General features: G+C 37.4%; 1 protein-coding gene across 3 annotated transcripts in view; it reads left to right on the forward strand.

Annotated features, from left to right (window-relative positions):
* Positions 1-22,042, forward strand: part of rbpms.L (RNA binding protein with multiple splicing L homeolog) — a 137,726-nt gene that overhangs the window by 101,839 nt on the left and 13,845 nt on the right. The window contains exons 6-7 of one of the 3 annotated variants that reach the window (XM_041574877.1): positions 5,151-5,281; positions 8,652-8,810. In XM_041574877.1, coding sequence (XP_041430811.1) covers positions 5,151-5,281; positions 8,652-8,780 — 260 coding nt within the window. In that variant the 3' untranslated portion in view covers positions 8,781-8,810. 3 annotated transcript variants of the gene reach the window in all.

Consider the following 22,042-nt stretch of genomic DNA (forward strand, 5'->3'; position numbering starts at 1 on the left):
CTAACTGCTAAAAAATGGTCACTTCTTATTGCAGTTAGATACCCAGTGTTTTTTCATTTCCGAGAAGATTGCTTTATTTCATATCCCATCACAGAAGATTGAGTTTGTCATTCTTTTTTTCTTCAGTGCAAATGTAACAAGTGAGTCAGCTCCAAAGCATCTGTTTAAACTAAACTATAAATGAACCTTAAATACACTTTGGTATGTGTAATGCTCTTAAAAACCTTGAGAGCAATAAATTGTCAAGTTAAAGCTGAAGACGACTCTTGGCTTTGATATCCATTTATCTTGGTTCCCTTTAGCAAATTAAAACAAGAGGCTTTCAATATTGGCCTCTATGTTTCCATTCAGGTTTTGAGTTTGCAAAGGCAAGACTCTTCTGTGCAGAGTTTTCTTTCTCTAAAATATAATATACTTATCATTGTGTATAGTGATTTGGAGCGAAACTCCTCTTTACACTAAAACTGTCTATACCCTACATGGGTCCAGTTTTTTTATTACCACCACTTCAAGCTCATACATGTCAGTCATCAAACCCTAGAACATTATCATGAATGATAGCATATGGAACCTGCATCTCAGACTGATGGACATGGAAACATGATTTATTATTATTGTGTAATCTAGAATACCAAATGGATCATTAACATAAATCAGCAACTAAATATTGTTATGTTTTGGAAGGTTGAGGATGAGTAGAGTATAACAATGCTTTATTAGCAGACTTCTGCAGCCATTACACAACAGTAACTTTCATTTTCACTTTTAAGCTGTCCAGGAAGCATGCACAGTATAAGTCTGAGCACAGTCACATTTACAGGCCATCTGCACAAACACCACAAATATCCTATGCACTTTTTTGTTCAGAATAAGAACTTGCCCAAGCCTTTGTGCTTAAAGTAAAAGGAAAATTTTATGGTATAGAGGTATGTTGTAGCTGAGTTTTTGCCTACCCGTTGAGCTAACAAGTATGCATGCTGTCCAGGACAGACAATTGTTTCATTCAGTGACTTGGATCACAAAGGGAAAAATTATTGTCATATCATGTATAATTGTATATACGTTTTGAGATTTTTGTTCAGTGCATCCCTATTAATAATCCATGGGCATACATGGGCCAGCACAAACATATAAATTAAAATAAACATGTAAAACTGATCTCTGACTAGATTTCCATGATTTCCTACTAGGAATTAATGCAATGCATTAGGTTGATTCTACTTGTGCTTCTTTCCTCCTCTCCCATTAAGCAATCAGATGCCTCCTGCATCAGAATGAATCTTTTGCCATTCTGTCTGTCCAGAACTGCAAAATGTGCGCCTGCTACACATTCATAACAGCTGCTAATATCATGACATTTAAAAGAAAAGGGCATGCTGATCAAATTTATATTCATGTATGGGAAGTAATATGTTCACTTTAAGCATCAATGTATTATTATTGTTGGATTTAGATACCTCTAAGAATTGGCTGGCAACAGTCTGGTGCTGGTATGTTATCAAATTAGATAATGTACATTTGTGGAACTTTAAAAAAATAAATAGAACATAGGAGATTGTATTAAATGTATACAATCTCTATAGTATGAGAAAATAAGCTTTTGCTATATATTTGTGAAGTCCACAAATTATATAATTACCAAGAAGCAAAGTTTTTGATTTCACATAGCAATAAAACAGAAAGAAAATATGTTCCTATGGGATGTTAGAAAACATAGGAAGCAAAAATATTGTTCATGAAAAACCTCCATGAGAACTCCAGAAATAACCAGTGGGTGTGTATATGGCCTTTTTTTCCCAGAACTTGGAAATCAAGCTGGGGCACAGCCCCCATCCTTTCTTTGCAGGGAATATTTTTAGCATTACATTTTGCTTGTGAGAAGAAATCCACTTGGGATTTAAACTGGCTCTACAATAATGATATCTGCTGTAATGTTTTAACTTAATGAGCAGGAAATACAACACTAATAGGCTTTGTAACTGCCCAAGTGGAAACATGCCTATTATAGCTAGAATAACTTCAGCTTTGTCATCTCAAACAAGATTTAATAATATATAATGTTTTTTCATGTTAATGATATGCTTTTTGAGCATACAGGCATACAACCGTTTTGAGATTAGGTCTTGTTACAATCTGACTCTACAGCATCATTCGCTTTTTAATCTACATACAGTATATGTGTGTGACTGTGTGTGCACAGTAGAAGGCACTTCTAAAACACATATATCCACACATTTACAGGGGTTTATTTGTCTACCTTAAAGGAGTGTTCTTGGACTTCTATTAATTCCATTCATCCTGTGTGCAGAAATCTGTAATCATGAGGTCCCACTTCCTACAGCATTCTTGGCAGTGGCCTACCCTAAATTTCAGGCATGCCTAATGGATTATTTGGTAGTATTTTGGTGCTAATAAACACTTTATAAATAACATTGAATATCAAATTAGTTCTAAAAAATATTGTTATTATAAGGTAGCCGCAATTACACAAAAAGGAACATTCTGTGCATACAATAAATAACAAAAAAAACTTACAGTATAAAAGGCAATAGAACTGCTGCTTGTAAATATATATAATGCATTTGATTAAATAATCAGATTTATTAGAGCATAATTATTGATGTGATGTTCTTGTTCCCCTAATACTATGGAAATGTGATATGTTTGTAAGGAAAGATTATGTAATCACTGTGGTAATATGTCAACTGCAGACACTAAAGCACACAGGCGCAGGCTATAAGTTACATGGAATCAGACAGGTTACCAGATGTTTGTAGAAAAATAGATAAGATATATTAAAATTTAGCATTAATGAAAAACATTTGTGAGTTACAGCGAGACAACATATTGTAATATTCACCTTGATATTTACAAATACGCTTTTTGAGGTTGCTGTGGGGACCAATTAAAAGGCACTAATTTATTTATTTGGCTTTGATTTATAGACTATTTAAATATATATTTATATTTAAATATACAGTAGATATTTAAAGATTGAGATCTAGGGGCTTATTTACTAAAACTCAAATGAATCTCAGTTTTTTATGCAAAGTTGACCAAAATCCCTTCCACTAATTGAACTCATTTATCAATAATTTTTCACTACAAAAATCTGAGTGTCAATTCAAATCGTACAATTGATGCTTCGAAAACTCGATTTTACCGGATTTTTTTCCGTCCGATAATTCGGATTATCGGAGGAAAAAAGAGTGTTGAAATTGATTACTATATAGTAGACAGTGCACACCAAAGGGCCATTGAAACATAGTAACATAGGAAAGTTGAAAAGGGCATATGTCCATCAAGATCAACCTTTTTAGTCTTTATATAAACATATATATAAACATAAACATCTTAGAATTAAAACATAGTAACATTATACCTTTTCTTTTTATTAAACATTTTACCAATTTAGTTTGCCTAATGAACATATATTTACCCAAAATTTACTTTAATTTTCCAGTATTACTGGTTCAGTTTACAGTTTTTAACCTTACCTTAGTAGCCATTGTTTTTCTGCAGGCTAACTATAATCTTATTACAAGATGCCAGGAAGGGGCATGGCTTGATGTTCAAGAAGATATGGATTTACATTATTAGGATGTGGTCAACAAAACAGAGACATAATTCACTCTCTTCATCCCAGACACAGCTGCATGGTTTTACCCATTAAATGCTCATCTGTACTGGTGATGGTTACCAGTTTGGAGGTTGAGTATGAAGTTGGGCCAAAATCATTGCACCCAATGTAATGTAAATACACACTCACATGCAGTGGCCCTAGGCCGGCAATGTACATATTGGTGTGAGTTTTGCTACTACAGGGCCGGAACTAGGGATAGGCTGAAGAGGCACCTGCCTAGGGCGCAACTATTGGGGAGTGCTGGACAGGGACCTGTTATGGGTCTTCTGCCTACCCCCTGCTGCTCTCCCCAACCCTGCCCTCCCCTCTGTTGCTCTCCCTTGTCACCGTGGCACAACCCCCCCTGCAGGACGCCATGGTGCACGCTTGTGCACACATTTGGTAAGCGAAGTGGCAGGCCAGGTTGCCTAGGGCACCCGGTCATGTTGGTCCGGCCCTGGCTAATAGTACTCCTTCTTTTATATGATAAGATTTTGGCTAAAGGTTTCTGTGGTTTCCTTATAAGTAAATTATTGCAACACTATCTACACAAAAATAGCAAAACACACAAGTCTTTGCATATGTAATTGAGAGGGTAAAAATTACAATAACAAGTGATTGAGGAGGTTGAAAGAATAGTGGAATTCTTAACTTTTAGAGAAAATTTAAAGACTTTGGTGGAGGCTTCGTTAACTATTTATTGTAGAGCACGGTGGAATATATTGGCATTTTATAAATAAATTATAATAATAATTGCCCCTGTCGCAAGTTCATAAGTGCAAGGGATGCAAAATCACAACCCTTTAGGTTGGACTTGTGGCAGGGGCATCAATTCACTCTGCACCATATGCCTGTGTGAAAATCTGGTGTGAGGTGCAGTGCAGAGCGCAGTGGTCGCATGGCTACCTTAGGGTTGCCTTTGCTGGTGGCAAAACCCAGACAAACCAAAAATAATGAGGGGGATGGGACCATGACATCAGAGGGGGTGGACCTACCATGTTTGGGGGTTCCCCATAATGTCAGGGGGCTACAGAAGTTTAACTGCACAGCCACTTGAAAAATTGGGCTGGTTCAAGAACTGGATAGGGGGCACCCCTAAGCAGCCTTGTCCTTACAGGTAAGTACAGGGACTCTTTGCGGACTGCACCCTTTAGACAGGATGTAAAGTGCAAAAAACATGGTGGATTGCACACATTTTTTGCACTTTGCACCTTGCCTTGTACGTAGTTATTACCTCTCTAATCAGTAACCCAGGTCAGGGCAAAGGAGAAAGAAGATAGAATAGATAAACGAATACCCTTTCTTTTTGTTTCGTCTTGGATTAGGCTGGCAAAACTTACTGACATGATTACTTACACACATCCCATTAACAAATTAATGGGATGGAGTTCTGGCTTATAATGAAAATTTGAATAAATACTGATATACTTCCTTAAATCTGTTATTCTCCAAACCCTCCCATGCCCCCAGTTTACTTAGTCCTATAGCATTGTATTACTAACATTGTGTCCTTATTCTTTTCTTGCAGATGAGCTCACAGTGCCTGCACTTTATCCGGGTAGCCCAGAAGTGTGGGCGCCATACCCCCTCTACACAGCGGAGTTAGCACCTGCTCTACCTCCTCCTGCTTTCACCTATCCTGCTTCACTGCATGCCCAGGTAATTGATGCCAATCAGCCACGACCTCACTCTATATCCCACCAACCTTTTCTAATCCTGGTATCACAGTGCACTTGACACACTAACTACTTTCCTAACTGATTCACTGTAAGGAGACTGATGAAACCACCTTTGTCTGTTTTCATTCCTTGGATCACTTTTTGTGGCAAGATATAAGCTTTAGGTTTTCAAGTAGTACCAATGGGATTTGAAATATACCTGTCTTTAAACAGGCCAGCCTGAATAGGTCACAATAGTTTATGGTGCCTAACAAATCAATAAGGGACCTAGAGGCAGATTTACTCAAGGGCGAAGTGGCTAACTCTAGCATCAATTCGGTAGCGTTACCGCCCACAGGGACATTGCCAGGGCGCAGGCGTCACTTCGCTAGTGAAAGAGATAGAAGCTAGGGGTGATTCGCGAATCGATGTTACTTTGCAAATTCACTAAAATGCGGATTTTACTGAACGTTACATCTTTTGCCAGACTTGCCTTCGCCAGCTCAGACAAGGCAAAGTGCAATGGAGTGCATAGACCCGCTTCAATCTTTAGTTACTTACATCATATTTTCTGAGTGGAAAAACTTCTAAGTTCAAAAAACGCTGGCGTCTTTTCCTTTTTTCAGGGTGATAGGCTGCAAAAGTCCCAAAAAAATATTTTTGTTTAACCGGTTTTACCTATACATTTTCTAACATATGGGAACACTATTTTACAGTGGGCTCATGTGTAAAATTAATTGACTTTATTAAGGTTTCCTGGTCACGTCTAGTTATCAGTGTCAATTTATTGTGTTAGATATCAGATAAGGACGTCCATTCAACTTTAAAAGGCATTGTTCAGTGTAAAAATAAAAACTGGGTAAATAGGCTGTGAAAAATAAAAATGTTTCTAATATAGTTAGTTATGCAAAAATGTAATGTAAAAAGACCGAAGTTAAAAAATTTGATTTATTTTTTATAAATTTCGGTTGGTCTATATTTATTCGAATTTCGAGGTGATGGGAGTTTAAAATAACTCCCATCAACTCAAAATTTGACCCTTGATAAATCTGACCCTTCATGATAAATTTCAAAATTTGAATTTTTTTAAAATTTGAATCGAATTTGGACTATTCCTTAGTCGAATTACACTTAAATAAACTCAAAATTCGAATTTAAAATTTTCAATTCAACCCTTGATAAATCTTTCCCTTGGTGTGTTTGGGTACCCTGAATGCAAGGTACAAAAATCATGTTTAGAGGCAGTTATTGTCACAGATGCTGCACTTGCAAACTGGTAGAGCAGCCTAGCAATATATGAACATACAATTCAGCCACTTGGAGTTTTCCGCACTTTGTTTTGCTACAACATTAAATAAAATTGATTAACATGGGATTTTATATATCTAATCAACACAATTAGTCTACAATGTCAAAGTGGGATAAAATCTGTTTGGTTCAGTCACCTTCAAGTGTCACATACTTAACTGACTGGCATCCACCTATCTGAAAATAAAGTGTGACATGACTTCAAAATAAATACTAAGGGGAAGATTTATCAAAATGTGAGTTTAGATTTTAATAAATAAAAACTCACTCATGTTCTATTTATTCCTATGAGATTTTTGGAAGCATATTTATCAAATGGTGAGTTCTAACTTTCACCCATTGATAAATATGCTTCTACAAACCCCATGAATAGAAGGAATGAATAGAATGTAGGTGAGTTTATTTATTAAAATCTAAACTCGCATTTTGATAAATCTGCCCAAATACATTTTTTGGAAACCCCAGAGCTTTTAAGAGAACACATCTAAATTAATGCAGTGCTGTACAATAAGGGGCAAATTTTTTAGGGTCGAATAGTAAATTCAAATTTTTGAATTGTTTTTAGGTGTCAAAATTCACACATTCGAATTCTAAATGCCCTGTCTGAAATTTTAACACAGCTGGGTTCTATATATTGCATATTGTCTCTGGTATAGTCCTGATTTGCTGAGCCTATAAGGGGAACATTTTGCTTGCAAAACAGAGGTTAAAGTTTGGATTGAGGCGTAAAATGGCTGGGCATTTGTTAACCTGTGGCTTGGTACACATGCAATATGTATGAGAGGCTGAAAATCAGCTTCAGTTAGTATATTATAATTATATTATAATTAAGTATATTATATTTTTGCTGCAGCAGTTTGTGCTCTGATTTAGAGTGATTTCAGAAGATTTTTGTAAATTATGTAAATTAGGAATGTGTTCTCATATTTAAACCATTAAATAGACTTTGTTTTTACAGCTAGGACATGACAGGGTATATCTGCAAAATAACAATCCATACTTTTTTTTAAAGGTCCCCTGTTTGCTGAAATAAAATAAGTTCAAAGTCACAGAGTATAAATAATCACTCAGTCAGTTTAAAGCCGATCCTATGAATTGCTCAGGGATAGGTACATAAAGATACACTTATATTTCAGTCCAAATATGTTTAATTCTCTTGAATTCTGCAATTTTATATACATCTCAATCAATCAACATGTCTCTGGAGTCCAAAAGCATATTAAATGAATTTAAATGTACTACAAATATGCACTTTTGTACTACCAGCATTACACTGAAGAAAGCCAATCGTTCATTGATCGGTATGGCTTACTGTGGTGGTGCATATTGCCTTTGCAAGTAAATGTGTGTTGAAAGTGTTTTTACATGTGTTACTGGTTGGTGTGTCTTTCTCAGTAGGGCAAAGCTACCCACTGTTAGGGTGACAATTGGCAAACAACTCATCCTGTCTTTTTGTAAGTAGTGACTTGCTGACAGGTGAAATGTGTAGTTGCAGCTACAAAAAAATTAAGCTTGAAGGAGTCAAATATAAATCATTTAATAAATAAAACAATAGGAGAAAAAAATAAATGCTATTTGTAAAGCAGATTTATTAAGTGTTTTTTTTTATAGCAATAATTTACCTTTACATATAAGAGAAGTTTTGAAATCATTGTAACCCTCTATGCAGGTGTGGGCTTGACCCTGAATACGGAATGTGCCCTTCATCTAGGGATGCACCGAATCCAGGGTTCGTGATTCGGCCAAGATTCTGCCTTTTTCAGCAGGATTCGGAACAAATCTAAGTGCCTGGCAAACTGAATCCGAATCAAAAAAAATCATGTGACGTTACACACAAACAAGAAAGTCAATTTTTTTATTGCTTTCCTCCTTCTTTTCTTAATTTACATATGCAAATTAGGGTTCCGATTCGATTCGGACAAATCTTTCACAAAGAATTCAGGATTCGGCAGAATTATAAAATAGTGGATTTGGTGCATCCCTTCATCTCTTGTATACCTACTTGTTTACCTACTTCCTGGCTAATCATATAGCATGATGTTGCTATTTCTTCATTGTTGAAGGATTTGCCAATTGGTCACTCAAGCATGGAAAGGCAAAATTTTTCACCAGGTTTGCTGCAAAAAAACTCCCATCGACTCCAATGTATGCTGAAAAAGTTGCCACAAAAAAGTTGCCAAGGATTGGAATAGTTGCTGTGAATAAACTCCCATTGACTTCAATGTGTTGTGTGAATTTTCACTGTTTCACAAAGTTTTTGCCGAATAGGACAGGTTTGCCATCACTGTGACCTCTGTCTTCCCATTTATGTGGACAGCATTAACCGAAAAGAGGATGTAACTGGTCTTACAAAGAGATTCAATCAAGAATCACTTCTCAGAACACTAGGAGACTGTGTCTTCTTAATAATATCACAATTTATTAGCATCCATTAAAATCAGTATGTGTAGAAACACATGGATGAATTAGTACACGCTTGATGCGTTTCATGGCCTTATGCCACTTCATCAGAAGCAAGTATCTACTTTCTCATTAGACCTTATAGCTCATCACAAAATCCCACCCACTGTGGTGGTAGGAAAGAACCAGCACAAATATACCATATGCCCAGGGCAATTTATTGGAGAGGACTGAGGTGAAGGATCCTGACCTGCCACTTGTTTGCAACTGGCCCTGAAAGTAAAGAGTTGACCCAAACCTGCCAACAACTGCATTAAAAAAGACAAGCAATTCTGTTTTTGTGTAATGCAAGTGGCATAAGTTCTAGTGTCTCAATAAATAAGATCATTTACTTGTTATTTGGAAGACATGTTCTGGTTAGGTGACCGGTTGAGTTATGAGAGTTATCAAAAAAGTGTTTGAAGCAGAACTAATTGAATTAGTCAGATACATGAATGAATTGATTATAAGCATTTTGGGCCAGATTCAGTCCAGTCAGAAAAAGGTTTATTACATGAAAACTCATGGATGAGATTCAATTTGAGATGCAATTCAATTCAGCACAACTTATCTCGCAGTTTATCACATGACAACTCCATTAGAGTATGTGGGGAAAAACTGGAAATTAATTTAGAGAAAAGATTTTTCTCCTCAAATTGAATGAGTATGTTTTTACGTGATAATCCAAGAGATAATTTTTTCTCACTGAATTGAATCTGTTGTTTGTGACAACAAACTACACAAATTGTATAAAAAAAAAACAAGGATTTTTATAAAAGGGTATAAATTAATAATGATACACATGCATCATGTGGAACATTTTTGTCTAAGTGAAATCTACCTAAATGATCCAAAAAAAAGGCAAACAAAATCACCAGCCTCAAACCTCTCCAACTGCAAACTGTTAACTCCAAGTACAAGGATTTACAAAAAAAAAAAAAAAAAAAAAAGGTCAAAATGACATACATGGTCAAATTCAACTTTATTGTTTAAGTGAAACCTGCCTAACTGATTCAAAGGAAGGCAAAAAAACCTTTTATTTATGCAATACAAATGCATAAATAAAATGCATACACATTTACAATTTTGCCATGTGCTATGGGTGTCACTGGCAATCCACTTACTATTAACGCTGCTGTTAACCAATTTATTTGTTTAGCATTCTGGTGCTCTATTTATGATTTCCCTAAAAAATCCTAACAATTTTCCTTACCAGTACTTATATCACACGCCCTCACAGACTCGCCTTCCTTGGGTTTGAGTTTACACCCAGTTCCCTGCACCCCTTCTTCTAGAGAACACAGTCCTTCTTCCCAAAACGTTGCTGTATTCCAAGTGCTTCTGCCCCTTCTACAATACTGACAATATTTCATTGGATTCAGAGGCCCGACTAGCGAATGCCTTTCCTTGATGTGCAGAATCCCAAAACGGTAGGTACTTTTGTTTCCCTTATTCAGTCTCTTTACATAGTAAATATTTCCTTATATATGGCCTGGAATGTCATTCTTGGTAAACACACACAGACAAATACAGCAGCATTCTCATTTGTTACTTCTGCCCCCAGAATAACCGCATTTCTATTTCAATAAATAAATAAATTTCACTTTACAGCATTGTATCAAGAAGTTCCTGCTGACCTATATAGATGGTACTCCTGTTAAGATTTGATGTACAGGTATAGTATCCGATATCTGGAAAGCTCTGAATTACGGAAAGGATTAAATTTTATCCACATAATTTAAGCTTTGAAAAATTATTTCTCTGTAAAAATAAAACCGTACCTTGTACTTGATCCAAACTAACATATAATTAATCTTTATTGGAAGCAAACCCCGCCTTTTGGGTTTATTTAATGTTTAAAGGTAGACTTAAGGTATGAATATCCAAATTACAGAAAGATCTATTATCCGGAAAACCCCAGGTCCCAAGCATTCTGGATAACAGGTCCCATTCCTGTATTACCAAGTTTTAATTATATCTGATTCACCCCATTGTCATATACTGTACAGTGATAACAAACAGAGATGGCCAAATTGCACTGATCTTAATGTTAAACTGCAAAAGTGTGACCCAGTTCACTATTAAGATGGACTGGGAATTCATACATATACAGGATGTCACAAAGGTATTAACAGATTTCCCATATTTATGTAGTAATTACTCCAAATCATTACAAGTGTGTTTGAATGTTTTCTTTATTATTTACTTATGATTCTATTTAGACTATAATGGAAGAAATTTATTTTTGGCACTTACACCACTATTTTAAAACCAACCTAATGATTTTATGACTATACATAGAGGGATCCACTGCAATGTGCCGATAAACTGAAATGGTAATAAAATTGCATATATAGTGTAGCAGCCTGCAGACTATTATTATGATTTTTCCAAATGCGTTAGGCCTAGAGTACGTCATGACTAACATTTCAGTGACAAGCTTTGAAATATGTTGGAAAATGGCTATAGGCTACTTTGTGTTCTTTATTAATATGTAGGTATTTAAATATTTTTATAGTTATCCAGTCATGCGTGTCACTATCCTTGTTAAAGTATCACAAAGCATCAACTAAACTCCCAACTTTAATTAAGTAGTTTATAATATAGAACTTCAGCAGTGTGTAATGTTGAAAGTAATCAAAGAAAATGTCTAAAAAGTTTTACAGCACATTGGTATTTTACATATGGTATGTTCTGCTTTATTTTTATTTCTTTTTTATAATGTACATTATTGTTATTACTCTTAAATGTAAGGCAAGACATGTGTAGTCCATAGCAAGATATGACTAATTCACCTACTTGACATAGTTTCCCAGGACTACTTATACTAACCGCTATATGTCCTAGTTCCCCTGTCTATGGTGGGCTGAGAGTGTGTACAGGACACCAAGAGGACACAAAATTATGTTTACAGAGCAATCTGTTACGGGCCAAAATAAAAGTGCAGGAGTTGCAAAGTTCTTTTGTCATGCAGTCCCCTGCTATAGATAGTGTTGTCACCTGAGCAATATTTTTCTGGTATAGTCAGTAAAAACTATGCTTAAGGAAAATGTTATTAATAGGGCAGAAATATAAAAATTTAGGACGGTATTTTTTTCCAGAAAAGGTGGCAACCCTTGCTAAAAAGTATTGTGTAATACTGTATCATGCAGTGGATACCATTAGAGAACTTGCACCCATTTAAAGTAAGAAGTGGACAAAAAAAGATGGAAGGGATTGCAGCAATATTGTGGTCAGGAAAAAGGGAAAGTTTAAAATCGTAATAAACTGCAATCACAAGTCTTGAACAGGATCCAAAATACATAAGCCAACTTGGGCAACATTGCTTATTGTGTAAAGTTATTCATTTATAAAGTACAGCATTCTGGAGGTCTTTTCAACAACACCAAAGTGTATTTATTGGTTCATTAAGAGACCAAAACTTTGGGTTTTTCAACCAATAAACATGCTTTGGTGTTGTTGAAAAGGTTTGCAGACTGCTGTAATTTGTAAATTAACTATGTAAAGTATTTCTGGCACCCAGGCATTTGATTTATTTTTATGGATGTGTTCCACTTTCTGCACATATATACAGTTAGGCCCATAAATATTTGGACAGGGACAACTTTTTTCTAATTTTGGTTCTGTACATTACCACAATGAAATTTTAAATGAAACAACTCAGATGCAGTTTGCACTGCAGACTTTCAGCTTTAATTCAGTGGGTTAAACAAGATTGCATAAAAATGTGAGGAACTAAAGCCTTTTTTTTAACACAATCACTTCATTTCAGGGGCTCAAAAGTAATTGTACCAGGGGCTCAAAAGTAATTGGACACTGACTCAAAGGCTATTTCATGGGCAGGTGTGGGTAATTCTTTTGTCATATCATTATCAATGAAGCAGATAAAAGCCCTGGAGTTGATTTGAGGGGGGGGGATGCTTGTATGTGGAAGATTTTGCTGTGAACAAACAACAAGCAGGTCAATGGAGCTCTCCATGCAGGTGAAACAAGCCATCCGTAAGCTGCAAAAACAGAAAAAACCCATCCGAGAAATTGCTACAATATTAGGAGAGGCAAAATCTACAGTTTGGCACATCCTTAGAAAGAAAGAAAGCACTGGTGAACTCAGCAATGCAAAAAGACCTGGGCGTCCACTGAAGACAAAAGTGGTGGATGATCACAGAATCATTTCCATGGTGAGGAGAAACCCCTTCACAACAGCCAAACAAGTTAACATCACTCCCCAGGAATTAGGTGTATCGATATTCAAGTCTACCATAAAGACAAGACTGCATAAAAGTAAATACAGAGGGTGCACTGCAAGGTGCAAGCCACTCATAAGCATCAAGAATAGAAAGGCTAGATTGGACTTTGCTAAAAAAAAAAAAAAACCATACCAGCACAGTTCTGGAAAAACATTCTTTGGACAAATGAAACCAAGATCAACCTCTACCAGAATGATGGCAAGAAAAAAGTATGGAGTAAATTTGCTAGCGAAGGAGATGGACTCTAGCGCTACTTCGCACTCTAACGCCAGGCGAATTTTCGCTATGGATGTAACTACGCAAATTCACTAAGATGCATATTTTACTGAACGTTACCTCTTGCGCCAGACTTGCCTTCGCCACCTCAGACCTGGCAAAGTGCAATAGAGCAGATAGGACTTGAAAAAAAAACACTGGCGTCTTTTACTTTTTACAGTGTGATAGGCTGAAAAAGATTGTAAATTTCTTTTTTGGGTTCCCCCCTTCCCCCTGCATTTCCTAACATACTATATACAGTGGGCACATGTGTAGGGAAATATAACACCTCTATTTTATTTTATTAAGATTCCCTGGCCTTGTGTAGTGTAATGTATTTGCTGCAACATATACGTTCATTGTACTTTAACTTCACACTGTATGCTAATTAGGCATCGCTAGCGTAACTTCGAACTGCTTATCGTATTATCGATTGCACAACTTCGCAAGCGTTCGGAACCCTGGACGCAACTTCGGATTTTCGTGAATTAGCGTTGTCCTGGCGAATCTATGGCTGGCAAAGTGTGGCGATGTCGGCGAAGCCATCGCTGGTGCAATTTCCGGAAGTAAGTAAATTTGCCCCCGTCTGCTCAAATCCAGCTAAATGCAGTCAAATTGATTGGGAGGTGTTTCATAATATAGATGGACAATGACCCAAAACATACAGCCAAAGCAACCCAGGAGTTTGTTAAAGCAAAGAAATGGAATATTCTTGAATGGCCAAGTCAGTCACCTAATCTGAACACGATTGAGCATGCATTTCACTTGTTGAAGACTAAACTTCGGACAGAAAGGCCCACAAACAAATAGCAACTAAAAGCCACTGCAGTAAAGGCCTGGCAGAGCATTAAAAAGGAGGTAACCCAGAATCTGGTGATGTCCATGAGTTCAAGACTTCAGGCTGTCATTGCCAGCAAAGGGTTTTCAAGTATTAGAAATCAATATCTATAGAAATAAGTCAAATCAACTGGACTTGCTGTGTTTTTTCTTGAAGACGTTTCCCCAGTCATCCAACTGGCTTTCTCAATTCAGAATAACTTGTACATAGGATCTTGCTTTGCCTTATATCAGGGATCCCCAACCTTTTGAACCCGTGAGCAACATTCAGAAGTAGAAGGAGTTGGGGAGCAACACTAGTGTGAAAAATGTTCTTGGGGTGCCAAATAAGTGCTGGGATTGGCCATTTGGTAGCCCCTATGTGGATTGTCAACCTACATTGAGGCTCTGTTTGGCAGTACACCTGGTTTTTACACAACCAAAACTTGCCAGAAAGCCAGGAATACAAAAATAAGCTCTTGCTTTAAGACCACTGGGAGCAACATCCAAGGGGTTGGAGAGCAACATGTTGCTCACGAGCTACTGGTTGGGGACCACTGCCTTATATCCTCTAGAAAGTTGCTCCAATCAGCATAATCTATTTATCATAATCCACAATAATGTCATTAAGTAATGAATTACCTTGTGTTTAACCACTAAAACCAATGCATGCTAAACAACTTGTATGCTATGCAAATGCCCTATCGGAATACCACCATGTCTACATACTAACACATATAGTTGGCACACAGTTGCAAAGTAAGTAAACATTCAGTATGAAGATAAATGAAACTGCTTTTGTGGTGGCTCTGATTTTATTTAAAAAAATGAATGTTGCAATGACAAAGCCCTTTTTTTGGCACAAGAGTTTCAAGCTGCGTCATAATGCTCTTAGTTCTATTCAGAAGTCTGGCCAAGAAAATGTTTGAAATGACCCTGCCAGTTCATTAAACCATAACTTTTATTAACCTGTTTTTCCCTTTTCCTCCTTGGCAGCATTACAATGAAAATGAAATACCTTTTTCTTTCAGAAATGTTAGGGGTACATCAGCTCACTATACTGAAGTCCACTATAAGTCTGTGGGTAACCAGCTTTAGCAGTGATTTATTTGCCTGGTAACCATTTATTGATTACAGTGATGTACAGTTAAAACCTGTAGCAGCATTTGAATCTTTACACTTGTAAAATTCTCTTCCAGGAGGGAAAAATACCTAGTGATAGAGAAAGGAAATCTACCATGTAACCTATGTTATGCATTGCCTGTTTACAGGTTTATTCATGTCTATTAAATAATGGATAAAAATGTAAGCATTCATGCTGACCATAAGACCTTGTGTTTTGGTTTTTACTAGATCTGTAAAGGGGATATAAATGTATAAAATCATTTGATGTAAAGTTACTCAGAAAATCTTTAGCTCTGACACTCTCTTAGAAACCATTAAAAATAGAAAATTAGGTGCCCATTTAAGATTGCTTGAGCAATCTTTAATGAACCCCCTCGTGAGTTCACCAATCAAGCAGGGTGCTGTGCTGAAAAAAGCTTTGCAATCTTCGTAAGTTTGCCCTAACAGACTTTTGTAATGAAGAACTTGACGATTGAGTAACTCTACATCAATTCTTGATTGTACATCCCTTTTAGATATTTCATTCATTTGGTAAGCCGTGAGTTTTTTTTTTTTTACACATGGTACAGTTTATTTTGACTCCCCCCCCCACCTGTCATGTTTTATATGAATGTTTGTTAGACAGACTGTGTTCACAGTTTTACATTTTCCTTCATTTTGCTGTATTGTTCCAGGTGCGTTGGCTCTCCCCCTCAGATGCTACTTCCCAGGGCTGGAAGTCCCGCCAGTTCTGCTGAGTAATGTGTAAGTATGGTTTCGCTTATGCTTTACTTTCTCTCTGTGTTTTCCTACTCATCAAGAAGCTATTTATCATTGTAAAATATGTGCTATAGAGGGTGTACAGGTGCATAATGATTAAAGTTATAATGCCTTACTTAATGTAAAACATAAGGGATATGAGCCCTGGATAAAGGTGATAAGGACAGGGCCCAGATACAGGCTGCGCCTCCTGCCACTCCATACTTTCACCCCCGAAACTTTCAACCGTGTGGGTTAGCTGACTCTTTTACACAGGATTCTTACTTCTCAACTTTCTCAATTTTCAGCGGGTAGCCCACTTTTTCAGATAAATGTCCCCCACTCCTCTTCTGTTCATCTCCAGTCTGCTTCTCTGAAAAAAAATGCTTTCGATCTATTCATTTTTGCACCGAACTTACTGGCATATCTGGAATTTATAGGGTGCTCATTGGTCATAAAAGTAATATTTTTTGGATTTGCTCATTATTGATTTTCTGTATTAATTATACTGGCACGACTGGGGTATGTTTTAGTACAATGGGTGTGGTGTTTAGGGGTGGCCACAAAAAGATTGTGGTTAAAAAATATTGTCCCTCTTTCTATTTTTCAATTATTTTGAGGTATGAGGATGCTTAACTATCTTAATGTGCCAGAAGATGTTGCTGGTGTGGCCCTACAACACCCAGACTGAAAAACTCCTACTTCCATATTAAGATTCATAAACAGACTTTTTGTCTGACAGAACAACTTTAACCCGGAGGGACAGCCACAGGGGACAGCATATAGAAAATTTGTCAGATAATTTGTCAACATTTTCTCTTCCTTTTTCAGGCAAAATGCCAAGCATTTACCACCAATACCAGGAAAATAAATACTTTTTAGACTCTGGGTCTAAAAAGGGTTGCCATCAGTTGGGGACATAGCCAAAAACTGTATTCATGGATGGGCTGCAGACTTGTGCATGGTCCTAAATTTCAGATGTGATCCTGCTTATCTATGTTCTGGGATAAATGAATGCATATGTCACAAAAACATCTCCAACATAATAGCAGCCTGGGTCACACTGGTATGACTATGAATTATAATTTGTTGTGTAAAGTCTTCCAATGTGCATTATAGGCATGACACCTACAGTTCATAAATCTTTGGACAGAGACAACTTTTTTTAAATTTTGGTTCTGTACATTACCACAATGAATTTTAAATGAAACAACTCGGATGCAATTGAACTGCAGACTTTCAGCTTTAATTCAGTTGGTTGAACAAAAAAATTGCATAAGAATGTCAGGAACTAAAGTGTTTTTTTAACACAATCACTTCATTTCAGGGGCTCAAAAGTAATTGGACAATTGACTCAAAGACTATTTTATGGGCAGGTGCGGGCAATTCCTTTGTTATTTCACTATCAATGAAGCAGATAAAAGCCCTGGAGTTTGATATGAGGGGGGGGGGGTGCTTGTATGTGGAAGACAACATGCGGTCAAAGGAGCTCTCCATGCAGGTGAAACAAGCCATCCTTAAGCTGCAAAAACAGAAATAATCCATACGAGAAATTGCTACAATATTAGGAGTGGCAACATCTACAGTTTGGTACATCCTGAGAAAGAAAGAAAACATTGGTGAACTCAGCAACGCAAAAAGACCAAGATGTACACGGAAGACAACAGTGGTGGATGATCACAGAATCATTTCCATTGTGAAGAGAAACCCCTTCACAACAGCCAAACAAGTGAACAACACTCTCCAGGAGGTAAGCATATCGATATCCAAGTCTACCATAAAGAGAAGACTGCATGAAAGTAAATACAGAGGGTGCACTGCAAGGTTCAAGCCACTCATAAGCAACAAGAATAGAAAGGCTAGATTGGACTTTGCAAAAAACATATCTAAAAAAGCCAGCACAGTTCTGGAAAAACATTCTTTGGACAGATGAAACCAAGCTCAACCTCTATCAGAATGATGGCAATAAAAAAGTATGGAGAAGGCATGGAACAGCTCATGATCCAAAGCATACCATATCATCTGTAAAACATGTTGGAGGCAGTGTGATGGCTTGGGTGTGCATGGCTGCCAGTGGCACTGGGACACTAGTGTTTATCCATGATGTGACACAGGACAGAAGCAGCCGAATGAATTCTGAGGTGTCCAGAGACACTGTCTGCTCAAATCCAGCTAAATTCAGTCAAATTGATTGGGAGGCATTTTATAATGACCCAAAACATACAGCCAAAGCAACTCAGGAGTTTATTAAAGGAGAAGGAAAGCTCCAAGACAGTTTATTGCCAACAGATTAGCCACAATAGTGCAAGCTAGTACGCTTTATTTATTCTGCAGAATGCTTTACCACAACTGAGTTAACAGCTCTAGACACTGTCTCTGTTTTTTTAGGATAGAAGCTGCCATATAAGTGTAGGCGCCCCTACGGGTTAATCTGCCCTGCAGCTTTAAGGCTCCCACCTTTTTCTTAGAGTGATCTGCCAGGAGAGGTGTGACAGCTTCCTGTTACACTGCACAATAGTGTGTGTAAGGAGTGGCCTCTTCCTCTTTCGCCTCTGGATGCTGATCCAGCTAGGTGTGCTCAGAGGGGCTGAGTACAGAAGGCCCAGAAGAAGGCATGTGTCCAAGTCGGGGACCAGGAAAGCCCGTGAATGAGGAATAGAAATACTATGGCAGACTTGTCATAGTCTCTCTAGGAGAGAAAGGCAGTAAGGTTAGAGAGAAAGAGCAGTTGACGCTCCAACAAGGATTTGCAGTAAGAGAGTAGCTTCCCAGAGGCTCTGTGTGTTGCCTCCAGTCAGGGACCTCAGTGAAGAGGGACTGTAGGGTAGAAGCTGCTTTCCTGACAACTTCCAGGAGGGAATGTGTGTAAATTCTGCAAATGCCTAATGGAGGCTCTTCCTCATGAAATACCTGTGTCTGCTCTAGGTGAGCCTGCCTGCAGATCTGTGTAAACTCTATATGCTGTTGCCTCAACTCCTGCGTGAGTAGAAACCTGATGTCACTTGCCTCGTGCATAGTTCAATAAACCTTGTTCCTGTTTTATTAAGAACCTCCTGGCGCCCAAGTCTTTTGTTTTTGCACAGTAGCCTGTGGGAGTTGTAGTTACACTACACCACACCTTTAATCTTCCATATAGCGAAGGCCCTAGCCTGAAGTGTTAGAGTCACGTGTAACCCATGCTCTAGTGCACTAGCTGGTGAATTAACCCCGTATGGCCCAAATAGGTGTTACATAAGCTTGGTGTGACATCACTTCCTGCCTGAGTCTCCCCTTGCTCACTTACAGCTCTGAGTTCAGATTACAGCAGGGATGGGAGGAGGGAGGGGGAGAGGAGCAAACTGAGCATGCTCAAGCCCTGCCCTGGAGGTTTATGATGACAACAGGAAGTCTGATACAGAAGCCCATGTGTACACAATACAAGGAAAGAAATGCTGTGTTTCTTTTGACAGGGGTTTACTTTTGATGGTTTACTGGTGTATTTATATAGACCTTTCTGATAAAGCTTATTTCATTTTAGCCTTGCCTTCTCCTTTAAAGCAAAGAAGTGGAATATTCTTGATCACCTGATCTGATTCCAATTGAGCATGCATTTCACTTGTTGAAGACTAAACTTCATACAGAAAGGCCCACAAACAAACAGCAACTGAAAGCTGCTGCAGTAAAGGCCTGGCAGTGCATTAAAAAGGAGGAAACCCAGAATCTGGTGATGTCCATGAGCTCAAGACTTCAGGCTGTCATTGCCAGCAAAGGGTTTTCAACCAAGTATTAGAAATGAACATGTTATTTTCAGTTTTTTAATTTGTCTAATTACTTTTGAGCCCCTGAAATGAAGTGATTGTGCATATTTATGCAATCTTTTTGTTCAACCCACTGAATTAAAGCTGAAAGTCTGCAGTTCAACTGCATCTGAGTTGTCTCATTTAAAATTCATTGTGGTAATGTACAGTACCAAAATTAGAAAAAAGTTGTCTCTGTCCAAAGATTTATGGGCCTAATTGTATATCTGTAATAAATGAAATATGTAGTAAACCATCAATTAATTTAAGTTTGCCAAGATAAAATGTGCCTCTTACATAGTACAACCTTTGCCCGGAGCTCCTATTAAGTGAACTATAAACAAAGGAATACGGAACAATTTTTCTTCTCCCAAAAAGATCTGACAGATGGTTAGTTCAAAGACACTTACGCCCCACTCAGAATTATAGACCTTTAAATATTTACTTTGAATTGTGTGGTGTGTGTGTTACCTTCCGTAAAGTTTTTTTATTCGACATGACATGCATACCATTTACTCATGGCATTTAGGGTGTATCTGGAAGAAAAAAGATTTGATCTGAAGATTAAATGTGTTTTGTTTCTTTTAGTCACATTTCTTAATTAGTCCAGTATTCAGCAAAGCTTCTTTCAGCTCTCTACATTAACATGCATTTATAAACCACCAACATATCCAACAGAAAGGTGTATATACCAAATATACAGATTACATGCAAGTACTGTGCTGCCATTTGCTCCTCCCACCATCCCCATGTACCATTTTTTTCTGATTTAGCCCCTATGTGCAATTATCTCCTCCTACCAACCCACCAGTTGATGTTTCTTCAATATTTATACAAAACATATGCCATTCTTTCTTCTGTTAGCCTTGCTATTTATCATTCCCTCCTCCTGACAGCTCCCCTTATACCACACTCACTTTTGTTTCCCATAGAAATAAATAATGTATAGGCAAAGAATGTAAGCTTACCAGATCATGTAATAAAAACACCAGGAACATTTCTAGAAAATTCAGCTAGAAGGCCTGCACTGACAGTGTTTTTCTTTTTGCATTAAATGCAGCCCAGCAATTTGTATTTAGGAGAAATGATACTGATTTTTCAAAAGATCTGGTATGGGTATGTGATCTTGAAACCCATTATCCAGAAAGCTATGAATTACTGTAAGGCTGTATCTCTTAGATCCCATGTTAATTAAATAATTAAAAATTTTAAAATGTTTTTCCTTTTTTTTGTATTAATTAAACAGTACTTTGTACTTTAACCCAGCTAAGGTATACTGTAATCAATACATATAGTATTGGTGGCAAAAAAAATCCTATTGTGTTTATTTAATGTTTACATCATTTATTTAATAGACTTAAAGTATGGAAATCCAAATTACTGAAGGACCCCAGGTTCTGAACGTTTTGGATCAGGTCCTATACCTGTACCCATAACACACTAGTATGCTTTGAGACTGTGGGGCAAATTTACTTACCTTCGAAGTTGCGACAGCGTTGGCTTCGCCAGACGAAGTTACACTAGCGATGCCTAATTTGCATACGGCGCCAAGTTAAAGTACAATGGATGTATATGTAGCAGCAAATACATTACACTACACAAGCCTGGGAAAGCTTCATAAAAAAAAACAGAGTTGTTATTTTGCCCTATACATGTGGCCACTGTATAGTTTAGTTACCATATGTTAGGAAATGTAGGGGGGAAGGAGGGTACCCCCAAAAAATTTTAAGATCTTTTTCAGCCTATCACCCTTAAAAAAGTAAGACGCCAGCGTTTTTTTGGGACTTAGAAAAAATGTCAACTTTTTTCGAAGCAAGCTCTATCTACTCTATTGCACTTCACCTTGTCTGAGGTGGTGAAGGCAAGTCTGGCGCAAGAGTTAACGTTCAGTAAAATGCGCAAGTTAGTGAATTAGCGTAGTTGCGTCCCTTCGCCATAGCTCAACTTCGCCTGGCGTTAGGGTGTGAAGTAGCACTAGAGTTGATCCACTTCGCTAGCGAATTTACGCCAGAATTCGTTAGTAAATTGGTAAAGTAACGAAATTACATCACACTGGCG

The sequence above is a fragment of the Xenopus laevis genome, chromosome 1L (assembly GCF_017654675.1).
Source record: "Xenopus laevis strain J_2021 chromosome 1L, Xenopus_laevis_v10.1, whole genome shotgun sequence".
In the NCBI taxonomy this organism is placed as follows: domain Eukaryota; kingdom Metazoa; phylum Chordata; class Amphibia; order Anura; family Pipidae; genus Xenopus; species Xenopus laevis.